Source organism: Vanacampus margaritifer, chromosome 6 (assembly GCF_051991255.1).
Source record: "Vanacampus margaritifer isolate UIUO_Vmar chromosome 6, RoL_Vmar_1.0, whole genome shotgun sequence".
NCBI classification, from domain to species: Eukaryota; Metazoa; Chordata; class Actinopteri; order Syngnathiformes; family Syngnathidae; genus Vanacampus; species Vanacampus margaritifer.
Window position 1 is genome coordinate 24794948 of NC_135437.1, and position 17769 is coordinate 24812716.

The following is a 17769-nucleotide window of genomic DNA, read 5'->3' on the forward strand; positions in this document are numbered from 1 at the left end:
ACCCAGAAAATGGAGGCATGACATAATGTAAAACCTAAAACAGGTAAGCAGCAAATACTACACTTTCACATGACAACATTCAGATGAACCAGTGAACCCAGTGAACAACGATTGTAACAACGTAATGGTCAGAACAGTCCCCGGGACACCAATATATATATATATATATATATATATATATATATATATATATATATATATATATATATATATATATATATATATATATATATATACTTAAAATGACTTAAAGTGACTTAAAATAATATATATATATATATATATATATATTATTTTAAGTCACTTTAAGTCATTTTAAGTATATATATATATATATATATATATATATATATATATATATATATATATATATATATATATATATATATATATATATATATATATATATATATTATTATTATTATTTTAAGTCACTTTTAGTTATTGTTGTACTGCCAAAGATAAAGAAACTGTGTGAAAAATCACTGGATTAATACTAGATATTTAAAATCTTGTATGTGATAGGGAAAAAGCCAACTTTTAATGTTTTGACAAATTGTCTTTGATGATATAATAATACAACTGGAAAATAATTTGGTGTGCTGGAGACAGTTTTGTTGACATTAAGAATAAGTGATAGTGTGCAAGTGTGTGCTTATCGGTTAGCAGCAGGATTTTTTCTTTTCCAATGAGCTCCTGACCAACTGGACAGTCTTCTCTTTTTCTCGGTCCTCTTGCTTTTTAAGGGTTCTGAGTGACAAAATGGGAGGAAAAACAAGACATCATCACCTGTTCAGTACAGTAAGTGAAATTTGTAAAGCGAATGTGTTAAAAATCCAACACTGATAATGTGATACTTTGTCGCATTCATCATGAGCGAGAAAAGTAACAATCAAATAATAAATTCCCACTTGATTTCAGTAAAACTATATGTCACACTTTGGAAAGGAATTTTGGTGTTTGTTTTTTTGCAAATGGACTCTTACTTACCTAGCCAGATGAAGCATTGCCTCCATCACATTGTACCCTGAGAATGCACTGCACTCAAAGAAAGTCATCTGACAGTCCTTAAAAACACACAAACCATGTATTTTTCCTATCGGTATTGACAAATGCAATACAACTATAGCTGATAAGCAAAGTGCCACAATAGAGGGCAAATTTCACTAATAGAAAAACAAGACAGACCTTAGCTAGCCTCTCGCCCATTGTTTTATGCACTTGTCTTGCAATTTCTAGGTCAGTTTTATTGCCCAACAGCATTAAAGTGATGTCTTCACCCGAGCCCTCCTATGAACAAGACAGGAGAATGTAGACAAACATATGAGTAAATCTATACATTGTGGCTATTATACAACGGGGGGGGGGACGTTACCTTCACACTTGTCAGCCACTGTCTGACAGCTGTAAAACTCTGCTCAACTGTTATGTCATACATCACCACCACCCCGTCAGCTTTGCGGAAAAATTGCTTGGTGATGCTTCGATACCTGACAAGGGAGGAGACAGTAAATTGAAAAAGTAGAGGCTGTTTTGAAAAAAAACAAACAGCTGAGTAAGGAGTCAACTTTCAAAGCAGCTCCAAAATCACAAAATGATTGACAAGTGATTTTTTTAATTAAAAACTGATTTTCTTTTGATTAAAAATGCAGTAGTGTCAAAGTCAAAACCTATGTCACAATAAAACACGAAAAGGAGAAAATTAAATGAAATCACAATCATGTGACAAGTGGCTGAATTACCTTTCTTGTCCTGCTGTATCCCAGACCTGCAGCGCCACCTGGCAGTCGTCCACCCTTATTGTCTTCACACTGTAGTCTATACCTGCAAATTCAATATCCGCACTACATTTTCTGCATTTCTAACTTCATCATAAAAATAAAAAAAAAAACAGCACAACACAAAGACAGCAACAAAACTAACCTAGAACTATATGAAAATTATATGACTATAAAATGACATCAGTATAATTACATGAGCTAAAACGCAAATGGTATGCAAATGAATCACTGACTTAAAAAATCAAACTGTGTATAATGTTATAGTGTCTTACAACAATGTGAAAGAAACTATACAATATATATTAGGGGTGTGCCAAAAAATCTTTTCTCATAAGAATCGCAATCAATTTTAAATGTCCCAAAATCGATTTTACTTAAATTATTTCATACTGTCTTCCCGTACCCGATTTGGCCACTTAGGGTTCCATGCAGTCTGATACACTGTTAAGTTGTAGCCACAAGGAAAAAGTCACGATCAAGTTATTCCATTAAAAGGTGTTTTTTTTGCAACGTGGAGGCGTTCTTTTGAGTGATAAAAGTGCCGTGAGGAGAGCACTAATTAGCATTAGCGAGTCAGACTGGAGTAGATCATTTCAATTTTGTGAACATCTATGAATTGAAGCAAAAATCATTGTCAATCAAATTATTTTGAATCAAAATCGTTCTTAATCAACAATCGATTCTGAATCGAATCACGCACCCAAAAAGAGACATTACATTACAAAGATTCACACCCCTAATATATATAGTATTTCTTTGTGGTAGTACTCAGTTTAAAAAGTTTGAGTGACACTGATTTATAGTAAACATTTAATCTAGAGAAGCATGTTTTTGTAATGTTGGAAGAAATCAGCGTACCAGGAGAAAACCCACACAAGCGCAACTAAACCTCAGAATCATGAGGTAAACGACATAAACGTGTTCTCCACATTTCATTGCCTAATAGCATTGTTAAAAACGTTTTTCCCTCTTAATCAACATCCTCTGATTTTTTTATTTTTATTTTTATGTAGACATTTTTAAATAGAAGGTAATAAATATCAAACAAACTTAAATATTACTTTTCTTGACTAACAAAGAGCGGGGATTCATACCAACAGTGGCGCAAGTGTCAGGATTGAAACAGTCATCACAAAAGCGTCGAAGGAGGGAGGTCTTTCCGACGGTGGAGTTTCCCACCAGAACGATTTTGAAGAGACGGTCAGTCAGCGACAGACTGCTTTCCTCCTACACAAACAGAAGCATGCTGACTCCTCACTGGAAAAAAAGGGGAGAAATAGCACTAAGATGCTGATATGCTTACATTTATGCTGGTCTCCTTGCCAACAGGTTGACCCCTTGGAGACATGGGACTTATTTCTCCAGCTCCCTGTGACTGTTGCGACTGAACAGAGCAAATATCGCTCATCAACAAGTCCATATTCCCTTCATGGTCTGACAGTTCCTCGCCTTCAATAAAAGGCTGAAGGGGGACTTGGGTCTGACCGCCATTTTGGAGCAAATGTGGGAGGTGGTCCTCCTCGATAGAGATGATCCTCTGCAAGTAACCACGTGGATTGCTTGACACAGTGGCTGGATTCTGCCTTACATCCTCGACCTCCGCCTCGCTGCAGATACGTTTTAAAGACAGGTACAGGTTATATTAAAGCAAAACGAGGCGCAGTATAACTATTTTGTTCTTAACAAAATGTCTTATTGAAAATGACATGTATAGTGGAACCTTCCAAGGCAAACACCAGATAAATCCAATTTGGAGTTCAACTTCCATTTCGTACAATATTACCAATATAAAATAATTGTCAATCACTGTATGTAAAAAATAACAATTTTCCTAAGTAGCTGACATTTTAAACATGCATTCACTCAAACGGTACATAGTAATGAACCACAAAGGTCAAGATGTGTGGTACTGCCAGTCAAAAGACATTTACCTTATTAATTCCAGCAACATTAATAAAAGACCACTAAGTGACAATCTGTCCAGAAACCAGGAAGCCCAAGTAAGTTTACATTATATTAACTCTATTTTAGTTAACGTCTCTCTATACTTGTATAATGGTTATGAAAGTAAACCATTGTCTGGACAGTTAATAAAGTAGCAACGTGAGAAGTTGCCACCATCTTTGTAGAATTGTCAAAAAAAAAAACATGTGGAATGAACACATCAAATGCCTCAAAAATCCTCTACAAAACAAATACAGTAAATTCAGAAAAAGAAACGACAGTGTTGGTTGCTTTCATACATGACCTATTCTGCTTTCTCACCAATAATCTTCCATCCGTGCTAGTTACGTTGAGTTTTTAGGGCAAGTGTCGGCATATGAAACATGACACTAATTTTGACACATTGATGTCTCGGCCTGCCCGAAAAATTGATTTATATTTCTAACTGAAATTTGTAATGTTGAAAAACAATTAAGTTTAGGTGTTTTTTTTCCACCACATTTTGTTAAAGCAATATTACACAAAAACATCTCACAAAAGCTCAATTTCTCCGGAACCCCTTGTCCGATTTTCAAAATTCTTGCTGGCCTTTCCAAACTGACAGGTTTCAAATTTTGGGAAATCCTGCTAAATAAAGGTTTCACGAATGCAATATTGTGATGCAGTAACAAATTCATTCATCTTACCTTTTTTTTTTTTTGTAATTACATCAATGCCAAGTCATTCAAGTGTTATGGAAAAGATCTGTGTTAGACTTTGAAGGTTCCTCTGCACATAATGATGCTTTTACCTTTTTGGGAAGTATGTATGTCCCCCAGCATTATATAAGGACCTTGGCTGTAATCCTGTATTCTTACAATTTTTGGGTTTCTGTAACGCCAAACATATGAGTGATCACATTCATTATTGGTCTCACTTTGAGAGGCATGCATTAAAGAAACTTGACATACAACAATCGGTAGACTTCTTTCATGTATGTCACAAACCTGAATGAAAATGTCCTTTTCATCTCGTAAATGTTTATTCACTTCCCTGAAATAATAAAAAAGAAAATATTGAAGATGGTAGGTAAAAAAAAAAAAAAAGTGAAAGTGGGCTACAAGCTTAAATTATTGACTCAGCAAAATAAAATTGTCAAAAAGTGTTGTAGCTTTTACAGCTGATGTTGACCCCCAAAGCAAACATCCACACCTCATCAGGTCCAGTTGTTTGAGAAGGCTTGCTCGCTCACGTTGGAGTCCCTCCGTCAGTCTGTACATTTCCCTATTACAAACATCACATGCGTTATTGTCATATTGGCTCTTTGGCATTAAGGGTGGGGTTTTACTGACATCTCCTTCTCCTCGTTGAGTTGTGTGGACTGCTGGTGGAGGAGACTCAGCTGCTCCTGTGCCAAGAAAAGTTCTTGGCTGGTGTGATCCAGTTCTTTCGCTAGGTCATCATTTGTCTTCTTCAGCTTCACATTCTCCACCTTGGTCACATGTTGTTCACTGTGAAGCTCCTGACACTGATTTTCCAGCTGTAAATGGACGCGTGGTGGCAAAACAATCTCATTCATTCATTCGCTTCACTGACCACATGAATATATCGCAGCGATATAGTTTTAGTACAAATAAAAATAGAAAAATGATTTTCTCTAGGTCAAGCTAGTTATCCTTCCTAACATACAGAATATAAAAGAGCAGTTGACTTATTGACATGTCTCTGAACTGAAAAATCGTGCGCAAAATGAACGGTGCACTCGTCAACTCGTCACTCACCCTCCTCTGCTTCTGAAAGAGCTGCTCTAACTCTTTCTCCTTGGTGGTCAGCTGTTTTTCAAGGTCTTGACTGCGAGACACAAACCTCTTATCGTCCTTCAGAGAAAAGAGAGGGAGTTACAAACGCAAAGCTCAATGACGGTTGGCGAATGAGATTCATTGTTTGACGACGGTATTTAGAAATAACACTTTTTCTTTTTTTACCTGCAACACAATCCGTTCTCTTTCATTCTTTATTTGCTGCTCCATTTCCTCGTAGAGGCGATGGATCTCATCATCATGCGTAGCTGATTTTCTATAGGACATGCATAGTGAGCTCTGCTCTGTTTGCATCACAAATAGTTAGTTCAAATTATTTTCACATTATCTATAATTTATCTGTTAACAACTGTTACTTTGAGCCTACTTAAGAATACAGACGCTCCCCTACTTACGAACATTCGAGTTACGAACAACGGTACATACGAACATGTCTGCGCGCATGTCAAACAATGTTCGGAAAGAGATGCTGTAAGTTAGATTTTTTATTGCGCACCTTTTTCCGAGTACTGTAGTGCTTCTTTCCGCCGCTAATACTGACGCTTGGCGCTGTGAGAGCTCACCCAGCATTGGAGGCTCAGCAACGTGTCGAGGAGGAGGAAGAAGAAGAAACGCCTGTCGCTCATAGATAAAGCCATCGCACTCTTCGAGCAGCAAGACCCAAATATTGAACGTTGCACAAAGGTTGCAAATCAATTGAATGATGCCATACAGTGCTACCGCATCATTTATGATGAAAAAAAGAAGAAAACTGTGCAATCGTAGTTAGATCGCTTCTTTCGGCCAGTTTCTAGTAAATCCTCCAAGGAAGATACTCATCAACCCTCATCTTCTTCTCTGCGACCCTCAACTTCTTCCTACATTGAAGTTACGGAGGAGGAAGTAACTTTTGAAGCCCATTCCAGCGACGACGAAGAATCTCTCATGATATAAAATCCTCCTCTTCCTCCTCCTCCATCAAATCCTTAAGCATCGAGTACATCTTCCAAAAGTAAGTTAAACTTCATTTTATTTATCTTATTACGTACATGTACATACTGTGTGTGTCTCTCGCTCTCTCTCTCTAACATACGTAGTACAGTACTGTACGTATTCTCTTTAAACATAAATTATAATACAAAATATAGCACTGAAGCAACTTACGAACAAATTCACCTTACGAACGATCGCTCGGAACGGAACTCGTTCGTAAGTTGGGGAGCGTCTGTATGTCGTAATTTTCGCAGGACTTTGCCGTACAGCTGAGGAAAATTTCGAGGACTTTTTTTTAACAGCTCAATATAATCCACAGGAAGAAGATATCTCCTAACCGTTTCAGAGCGCTCTCTATCTCTCTCTTTTCCTGGTTAGCCACAATTATCTGGGATGTTACCCTTGCCAGGAAGTCCTCAAAATTGGATAAAAGGTGTGGTTCATCTCGGCGTAGCTGGGCCCACAAACTGCGTACCTCCGCAGGGCTAATGACACAGAGGGGTTACATGTAAACGTGCATTATAGATGAGGTGCACCATTGTTGGGATAGAAATTTAAATTAATTTTGTATGACATGGCGAAAACTAGATGTTTATCAGATGCAATCATTTACGCGGAAGACAAATTACAGTGAACTAGAAAATTCAGAACTCAACTTTCAAAGGCTACAATGATATTAGACTTGAAAAACGGGAACAAATCATTCCTCAATTAAAATCATTTAAAATTAATAATCCTAATCATGTGTAAACTTGACAGGAAATTGGTAAATAGACCAAGTCAAACAATGAAATATTCTCCAGAAGCATAAAGTTCAGTGACACATTTCTGCAAGACTGTCTTTTTCTCTCTCGTTATCGTAGTAAATGTCAAATTTCTAGTCAGGATCAATATAGGTTAGTTCTGCCCAAAAGGATGTGATCTCAAATGTCATGTCTCATCTCTAACCTCAGATCTGGTGGGCAAGATGTGCATCACCTGCTTTATGAATTTGTTTTTGGAGTTCCCTGAGAAAACTGAGTTGAATATTGACCATTTGCACCAACGTCACGTGACTGCCCTATGACGGACGGCGGAAGGAAATGATTGTTGAATGGAAGTGGACGTGACCCGGAGCGACTTAGTGACTTAGCGATTGTTATTTTATAAATGAAAAGTTATTATTGCCCATAGAGCCATGGAATCTACTATTTCAACTGAAGGTCGTCTGTCAGTCGAAGTTGCACATTTAGTCGGGATTCATAGAGCGCGATATTTACTTTAGTTGGAGATCGCTAGTTTGAAAACAGCCCCTTACCTTCTGTTACCTGCTGTTTTTACTAAGTTAATCAAATCGCCGACTTTGCCGGAATTCACAGCGCACGACCTATAACGTTATGTAGCCAATGCCGTCTCTTCTCCTTACACCGGGGCTGATTCAAAAGCTTGTCGCTGGCTGAGTCTCTCTGGGTCGAGATGCTACGCTCACACCGGGGGACAATATACTTCGTAATGCAAAGGTAAAACTTGTTTATCGTGCTAACTGACTCATTCTTACACAGTCCGTTCTATATCGAAACGCTGTGATGATGTTAAGTTACTATGTTTACTAGCATGGAACAAATGACTATCCTAGTGGCATGCTATGCGGTCATTTCATGAATACGACTCCGGCTCCAGAGTGAAAAACTCGAAATCCCCCATTATTAAACAGTCAAATGCACTTAATCGTTTTGAAGAAGGTACATTTTAAAACTAAGCTGTGTGTCCGTGCAGTTGAAGTGGACGCTAACTATCTGGCTCGTTAATGTGATTTGAAACACGCAATTCAACACCTCTGTTACAATCTTTGTTAGAGTGTATGTTAACTAGTAAAATGTTTGAACATTTATCTACTAATTACAACATTTATCTACTAACTTCGCAAAAAATGATTGCTGCAAATCCGTGAATACTTTGTGTGCTGCCGGTCCTTTCTGTTGATTGTTGCTATCCATCTACGTCTTTCGTCTTCATTAGTAGGTATGCGATAAAGTGTAACATTTGGTTTACTCCTTTGTCCGTCTGTACAACCGACCGCAAAGCAAGATATGACCATTTTATAAGATAATCGATTAGATGAAGGACTTTACGCTGTATGAGATTCAATGGTTACAATACAGGCGAGTGGCTCTTTTGCCGTCCAGTGTCCCCGAGGGGTCGTTCCCATGAGGGCTGTGACATCACGTGCAAAAGGGCAATAGTGTAGTTCCAATTTCGATCACAATACAATATACTGTATCATAAAGTCGAAACAAACAACTAAAGTAACCACTGACAAGTACATAATTTAAGTTCAGATATAGAAAAGAGATTATCTCCAAAAGATATCAAGTTTTAGTAAGATTTTATCAAAGTAGTTAGTGATAAGATCTATGTAGTAGCAGTACTGTACTGCAGTTTCTAGAAAATAGTCCTGCTATGAATGTAAAATTCTGAATAATTGCAAGTGTAATTATCTTCCTAATTTAAAAATATATATATACGGAAGAGGTAACATGCATGCCACAGCTTTCATAAAGAATGCCACTCACTGTGGTCTGAACTTCAGGGCCTCTCTTTAGGCCATCCAAAGTACAAAAACGAAAATGCACTCACTGACACTGTGACTAATAAATCATACAAAAACTGCAAGTAAACTTGGGTTCACAGGACAAATGGGGTTTTAATTAGTGCACCACAGAACATATTTTTCTTATGAAAAGCCATGTCTGCTTGTAGTAGCACAAAGTTACATTAAATATGGTTTTCCACCAAAAATACATTATTTTAGTTGCTTCGAGTAGAATAGAAAGTGCTGAACAGTAACCTGTAGGGCCATTTTATAAAGAATAGCGTAAAAAGCCTTTTGAAAACATACCGAGTCATTGACGTACAACAGATTGTACAAAGTAATTGTGATCAACACAAAAGTGATGACAAAGTGGCAGAAATGAGGCGCCGGAAAAGTGTTCAACTATTTGGAATTGACTAAATCGGTGACTCACGCAATACTTACTCTTCAAAGACATTGTTGGCTCCGAGGCTTTCCATCAGCATGGAAAAATGTTTCTCCTCGTCATCCTCTGTAGTTGCCGCGCTCTCTTCCCACCGGCTGTGGTAGAGGACCTCTGGAGGCTTTGTGTGGTGGGGTTTATCTCCCATGCCGTCGTTTAAAGCAATATTCCTGCCATACAAAAATTCACCTAGAAAACAATTGATATGCATAACATAAGGCGTGTAGCAGTTTCTTCATCAATGAGAACTTAAAAGTGAACCTACTAAAGCCAGTGGAGAACTCATCGAGGGTAAGAAATCCATTGCTGTCAGAATCAAGAGTGTCAAACACTTTCTCCAACTCGTCCGCATTGAGAGGGAGCTCGCCAAGCAGCCTCTGTTTTACATGACACAAGCAGTTGTGTCATTAGCAGCTGTTATTGACAAGGACACAGCCTTGAGAACAATACAACGGTGTGTAGCTATAACAACTGTGATATAAGAGCCATAAGCACAGCCTCTGTATAGCAGTAATAAACAACAACAACAATAATTATAATACATTTACATAAGGGTGCTCAAAGTAACCCAATAGATGTTCATTTTATTACTTTTAAACGCAGCAATGATTATACGTAATATGTGATTTAACTATACTGTAGTTACATGCACATGTATGGGGCAACCTCACCGTGAAGCATCTGGAATATTCCCAGTAGAGTCCTCAATGATTGACGAGAACAGCTGGTCATTCATTTTATTAGGGCAAATGTATCCGTTTCACTTTCAAACACTTTGTAGAGCCAAGCTTTTCCCAACAATTCGAAAACTTTGATTTAATTGAAGGATTTTTTTTTTTCATGTTGATAATAAGAGTTATCACGATTAGCAATACGTTGAAGGGTAAAGAAATTACTTCTTTTTTTTAAAAGGAAGGTATAAGATGTTTTTATGAGATCCATGCAACCATTTTCTAACCTAACTATATTTTCGCCAGTCAGCCGCAGGGCGCATAAAGACAAAAACCCATCCACACTCAGATTGAGGCCCATATGAAATTTAGGGTATCCAATTAATAAAATGCCTTAAAGTGGGAGACTGCTAGATCAAAGTTGACACTATTTACCACGGGAGGGACTCTTCACTAAAGGTTCAATCCCTTTCAGGTCAAGCCAACAACTCATGACAGTGACTGTGCAGGAGAGTTTAGCAAAGAAGGAAAAAAAACAACAACCACACCTCTGTAGGCAGTGTGGTGTTAGGATATGTTTACACTGCTGAAACTGTTGACAGAGTCCACCAATTTAATCCAGGGTGGAGATAGGTAAGGGTAGGATAAAGTGTGTTATCCAGGAAGAACACTTAAGTCACAGAATTAGTCTCCTGAAAGCAATAGCATAACAAATACAAGATGATATTATAACTAACAGCACCAAGTGGTGCTCTAAATCCTCATTAGAACAGGCTGGGATATCAAAGCTCCTCTATGTGTGTGTTGTGTTCACGAGTGCTTCATCAATGGTTGGCAACATCTGAGGGATACGTAAATCTGCACAATAATGTGAGTGGAGAGCCTGGATCACAAAGCAACCATGGTGCTCTCGAAACTGTCCTTGCCACCTTCTCCTTTCAGTCTTTATTATGCAGCTTTGGATAAAGAAGACGCAATCTCTTCATGTCTAATTCAGAATCACTGATCAGAGAACAGATTGTCCTTGTATTGCACATACAGACTAAATAAAACATGAAAAGAAAAATGTAACACAACATTGATACATTATTTACATGTTACAGTTATTATTTCCAAAAATGAATTACCATTACCATTTTCAAATGTAACACAGCTACCACAAAACAATTAATTTGATCACCTCACCTGCATGTCACGTTGGGTGATGAAGCCCTTTTTCTCAATGTCACAGACTTGGAAGAACTCGTGCGTTTTCTCCAGGACAGTGTTTTGACCAACATGCCCACTCTCCCGCTTCGGCCACTCACTCTCACAATTGAGGGGCTCTTCATTGCATCCATGCTCTTCGCTGCTTCGGTGCCCTTGTTGCGCCATCCTGGAGCCAGTAGCGGTGTTGGTGAGGGCAGAGGGGACAGTTAACGCTGCCATGGTAGGTGCGCTGCAAGTGGGTTGCTGTGATTTGAGGACCTCAGTCATACTTCGGCAGGAGCCAGGTGTGCACGAGACAGATCTCAGAAGAAGTCGTGCTTACAGGCTAAGCAGCATCAGAGGCTTTCAGCGATGTAACGCATCATCTCTTAGCAACTGCCTCATTAATTTGACACTAAAAGCTAGAAAAGAGATAAAGAATATTTAGTTCATCTGTTTATCATTCATATTATTTCTGAATTACAGTAAAGTCAACAAATAGGTTTAATCAGGCCAACCACCTCAATAATAATAATGCATCAGACTTATATAGCGCTTTTCTGGACACTCAAAACACGTTGCCCAATGGATATGTCGTTTTGTTGACGCTAAGTTTCTTTAAAAATGCTTAATGACACCCAGTTGGAGTTTACTGTAAAACTAAACACACAAGAAGAAGAATTACACACAATGTACTGTACATTTCAATACAAAACGTGTTTCATTTTTAAAACGTCGCTAGCACTAATGCTAAAGTCAATGAGGGATTCCATTGACATGCTAATGAAAAATTTGTGATATTTCTTCAAATAACGCATGTTAACACATAAATACTGTGGAAACACATACACAGAGGTAATGGAACACTACTCAAAGGCACAAATTCTTTCCATTCTGTGAAAAACGATTTATTTTTATAGAATTCAATCACAACTGTTGTCTGTTTTTATTATAAGTGGATGCATGGCACCACACTGCCCCTAGGAGGCCAACAGCAGGAACACACAGTATTTGTTATTATTGCTTTTTCAGTTGCTATTATTTTAGTAGCTATATTCTTATTTTTATTTCTTACCATTTTATTTTGTCATTGGGCTTTTGAGTAATATAGAATATTGTGTTCTATAGCTATAAAAACATGGAACCTACCAAAAGAAAGATTAGATTCTCTTCTTTCATCAGGAAAAAAAAAGTATATTTCTATGTTTCCGTTTTGCAGCAACTAGCATTAGAACATAGCTAAGTTTCATGATTATTCACAAATATATTTAGAAATGTGAGTCAATTAGCTTTTTTTTTCAACATGGCCCTGGTTGATCTATTTTGCTCTGCTGACACCTGCTTTGTGTAATAACTAACATTTCTTCAACCGTTATTTGCAGTTGAGAGGCTGCATCAAAACCTTCTGCATGTTCTAGCATTACCAAAAAAAAACATAAAAAACTTATAAATATGTCTTTGGGACACTTAAAACATTTTAAATAGAATGTATTTGTACGTTTTGAGAGCAAATAAGTTAATCATACTCTAACCATATTACAGTGCTGTAGTTGTACACAAGTAAGAATGGTTTCATTTAGGACCTGTAACTCAAACCAAGTAAGTAAATATCAATAGCAAAAATCCGCATATAAGCAACATCCAATGAAAAAGGTGAAAAATTATTTTATGCATGATATGTTTTTTAAAATAATCACAAGATTAATTATTTATTTCTGCCAAAAATCGGCATCGGTCTAAAAAAAAAAAACATATCGGCCGGGTCCTAAATTAGACCATCTATACATAAAAATTGTAAAGTTCATTGGTTTGAATATCTTGTTTTTGTCGTGTAATCACTCTGAATATAGGTTAAAAATGTTTTAACAAAAACATGTTTGTGTTTACATTATGTATTTTTTTTTTTACATTTTACACAATGTCACAACTTCATTAGAATTGAGTTCTGTAATGATAGATCTAAACACACGTGCACGCGCATGCACACGCACACAAATATTCATTAAATTGGCCACTTGCTGGGAATTACTGATATTTTCCACTGGCAACACTAAAAGCATTTTCAAGCATCACCCAAATTACTCATTTTTTTCTACATTTACCAACAAAACAAAATAATTTTATTTTTACGTATTTGTTTTCAAATTTATTAAAATGCATTAAAGTAAATAAATTAATAAATGCAAACTGAGGTTTACATTGGGAAAGATTAACATTTTCTAAGACATTTTTTGACAGCTATTCAGAAAAAAAAATGGTGGTAAAATGGGAACAGTAGTGTCCATCTGGTTTCATGCATGCTAAAATAATAATAATAATAATAGTAATAATAACAACAAAAAATATAAGTGTACTAGTTTGGAAGACTGCTTGTTTATAAACATTGCATCACAAGCACACACATCAACGCCAAAATGAAACACACGTACACAACTAAAATACAAGAGCTCTGTCAAAAATTCTGCCTTTATCAATAAACATTGTTATGAATCCTGACAGATAGGTATCAGCTTAACAATGTAATGATTAGATATTAGGAATATTAGAAATGACATCAATATGATACACTACTGCAAACTACAACCACAAAAACTAAACGATAATAAACATAAACCTGAATATATCGGCATCTCAAATATTCTTGATGGTATTTTATTAATGTAGCAAGTAGCAACTTACAAGTGAGAGTATTTGGTAGCTCCTGATAACATTCATTCAAAGTGTCAGATAGACAACTGATCTACAACAAAGCATTCAAAACATTCTGCAACTTCTTGTAAGCATGAGCGCTCACAAAACGCTAAGCCACCACACGCAACTGATCCATCTTGCGTATAAAAGAGGAAACAAGAAGAGGAAGTGAACGTTTTCTTTTTCATTAGACCGCATTGTCTCATCTCTAAGTGTGTCCTATAGGCTGGAGGAACGGATGTATTGTTAAGAAGTCTCTCACGGTGTTGACACTTGCCGAGAGGCTTCTGAAACACAAACACTTTTATTGAATTGGATTAACACTTTGCGGATTTTTTAACTATTGACTGAAGTTCTAGCCACAATTTTTAAGAAATGTTTTAAGGCGCAGACACAAAAAAAAAAAATTCAACATATTGTAGCTGAACTCAACATGAGCATTGTAACAATATGGAGAATTTGAACAATATTAAATTGACACATTATTTGCATTACTTTGTAGACTAGACACACTTTTCTACAGCACAGGAGAAACTAGCTCTAGACTTGAAGGCTCATGTTTGACATGGAACAGCTGTCAGATGATGCTTGCGTAGTCAAATAAGTTCAGTTACTGTGCTGTGTATAAAATAATGATTTCTAAGTTGCTGCCTATGTTTTTTGTCCCAAACGATCACAGCATTTTACAAGACTGTTGATCACACAATTAGTTTGTATGAGGTCCACAAACAAGATCATTTGCAGATTTGTCACAACAAAATTAATAATCATGGCCACTGGCATCCATTGTTATTGTTGAGTAATGTTTTTGCGTTTCTAATAAAATATCAGCACGCTTCCATATTATACTGAAGCAAGAACTAAACAGAAACAGATATTTTTATTGAGGAGGGATGACCTCAACACGTCGCCACACGATTAATTAAAAAGTGGAGGAAAGCATAACAGAGCAAAACTACGGTTAACATAAAAATTTCAGCATTGGTTAAAACTCACATCCTTGTCATGCGAAACTTCCTGGGACAGTTGCAGGTCTCTTTACATTGCAGTCGCGTCACGCGTGTACATACACTTTTCATACGTGCTAGCTAAAATACATATACGTTAGCAAGTCACCTCGTGCCAGGTTAATTTACCTCAAATTCGTTAAGATAATAAAATACTCAGAAGCCGTACGTACCAGAACAATGGAAACAGTCATTTCTCTGGATTAATTCCTTGCCTTGGTTGGTATCACCCTGTTGCGTTTCACGCAGATAAGTGCGGGGCGGATAAGTCTACAACTGCACGAGTGGTGGAATTTGACTGACTTCATGCCGGATGGGCAAACAAAATGGGCGGGGCTGTTATCGAGGGTTACTATAGCAACGCGAACACCTAAGTTCCTGGTCCATCTTGTCGCTACAAAAATCAGGACACTGTTAAAAAAATACATCTGTGAAACGAAGTGAGACTTTAATGAGGAACGCCAGCAAAATCTTCCCAATTCGAATGACAAACATGTATACTAAAACTAAAATTAAAATAAAAAAGGAAATTACACTAATTTAATTTTAAAAAATGAATTAAATTTAATTCAAATTAAACTGATCTCATCTCTCCCCAAACAATTTGGAGACAAGGGAGCAGTTCCCGACAACATCCAGCAGATGGCTGTGTTTATCTTTATAACCTCTACCTCAAAGATCTGATGTATGGACGTTGCATTTTCTCCACGTGTTTTTTTGGGTACTCCAACTTACTCCAGCATTACAAAAACATACACATTAGGTTATTTGAAGAAATTAACTCTAGTAAGTGAAATAAATATAAAATCTACTGAAACGTTATCAAAATTTTCCAAACTCCTATGAAACTAAATACTCAATACTGACTTACTGGGGCACCAAATTCAGGCCGGGAATTAAATATGTATTACACACGACTGAGAGCCGACGTTTTTATTGTCCTGCCATGCTGTGTGGCCCCAAAATCCCAAATAGGCTAATTATAACCAATGAGCGGTGCTGGAATGTAAATGAAAATACCAGAACATGTCAGTGAGTGTTTTTGGAGCGACACAAGCGCGATGGATCGAGGCAAACGGGTCTACAATATGCACTGGAAGGAAAGAACACTTCACAGAGGCTATCGAAGCTAAAGCACAGGCCTCAAGATAAATCTGAGGTAAGCAACAATGAACTCTTTCTCTTAGCATGGAAATTGTAAAATATATATATATACATATACATACTTTAAAAAACAATGCCAATGGGGGGAACTCATTGCTCATATATATAAATATATAAACTATACAATATATATTAGGGGTGTGCCAAAAAAATCGATTCTCATAACAATCGCAATTCTCATTTAGTACGATTCAGAATCGATTTTAAATGTCCCAAAATCGTTTTTATTTAAATTATTTGTACTGTCTTGCCTTTGTCTGTGTGTGCCTTTATTTGAAGTGCTGTTCATGTTGTAACTTATTTGGCCACTTAGGGGCAGTGTGGTTCCACGCGGTCTGATACACTGTTAAGTTGTAGCCACATTAGAGAGTAGAAGGAAAAAGTCATGATCAAGTTATTCCAATAAAAGTAGTTTTTTTGCAGTGTGGAGCCATTCTTTTGAGTGATAAAAGTGCCGCGAGTAGCGCGCTAATTAGCATTAGCGAGTCAGACTGGAGTAGATCATTACAATTCCTTGCACATCTATAGATTGAAGCAAAAATCATTGTCAATCAAATCATTTTGAATCGAAAATCGTTCTTAATCGAAAATTGATTCTGAATCAAATTGCAGACCCAAAAATCGGAATCAAATCGAATCATGAGGCATTCAAAAATTCCCACCCCTTATATATATATATATGGGTCGTTTACTTCATGAGGTGATAACCACTAAAAAGCTACCATTATCAGAGGTCTATCATACCAAAACATATAAACTAGGGATGTATGGACATGGGGGGAAAAAATCACAGCTAGAATTTGCCCATCCAGATGGCACCGCCATGTCATATTTTGGGCTTTGGCCCGATTAGGACTATGGACCCTATTCGAGAAGTTGGATGAGAGGTAGAGTCATATGGCATTGTTTTATATTATATTTAATTCCATGGCACTACGGCACAATTTTGTAAAACAATATTTTATGATTGAGTGTTGTATATATCAACTTTATTTTAATTTAAACTCCTTTGCGATGTGTATCTCTCATACGAGTCATACCAAGGCAAGTTCCCTGTTCATGTTGCGCAGTTTGTGAAAAGAAAAAACGAAGAAAAAAGACATCTGAAATAAAGCCCAGCCGATTATGTAAATTCATCGTATTCTTCTTGCATTTGGCAATGTGTATCGGTTTATGACGGAATAGACGGCGAGAAAACGCATGGAGTCAATAAAACAAACGACCGTGGCAGGACTCGAACCTGCAATCCCCTGATCCGAAGTCAGATGCCTTATCCATTAGGCCACACGGCTAACAAGAGATTTCCAGGGAATTTAAATACATATAAAGTAAAGAGACGCTTCGATGAAGCGGGCACTTTAACCAATATGTGCCAAATGTGCATTTTAATATACTGTATACTGAACATAATTCAATACAATATAAGCTTTTTCAGTCATTCTACTTTGCGTAAAAACTTGGTCATCCACACCACTAGATGTCGCAAAGGCTTGTAAAGCAAGGCGATCTAATTGAATTAGGATGCCGAAGAAGCAGAA

At 37.0% G+C, this 17769-nt stretch overlaps 1 protein-coding gene and 1 non-coding gene across 2 annotated transcripts; both read right to left on the reverse strand.

The window, feature by feature from the left end:
* Window positions 1–406: 406 nt before the first annotated feature.
* On the reverse strand, window positions 407–15371 carry cracr2aa (calcium release activated channel regulator 2Aa). The gene is made up of 18 exons (XM_077568350.1): window positions 15241–15371; window positions 11367–11791; window positions 9776–9887; window positions 9513–9699; window positions 6835–6981; window positions 5690–5780; window positions 5486–5581; window positions 5057–5244; window positions 4917–4988; window positions 4712–4757; window positions 4516–4595; window positions 3085–3388; window positions 2876–3008; window positions 1743–1824; window positions 1376–1490; window positions 1189–1290; window positions 991–1067; window positions 407–750 (listed from the first exon to the last, which is right to left on the reverse strand). The coding sequence occupies exons 2-18, from the start codon at window positions 11655–11657 to the stop codon at window positions 663–665; spliced, it is 2211 nt and encodes a 736-aa protein (XP_077424476.1). The 5' UTR covers window positions 11658–11791; window positions 15241–15371; the 3' UTR covers window positions 407–662.
* A 2079-nt stretch (window positions 15372–17450) lies between these two features.
* trnar-ucg (transfer RNA arginine (anticodon UCG)) lies at window positions 17451–17523 on the reverse strand. Its single transcript has one exon. It is a non-coding gene; the product is annotated as a tRNA-Arg (tRNA).
* Window positions 17524–17769: the final 246 nt, after the last annotated feature.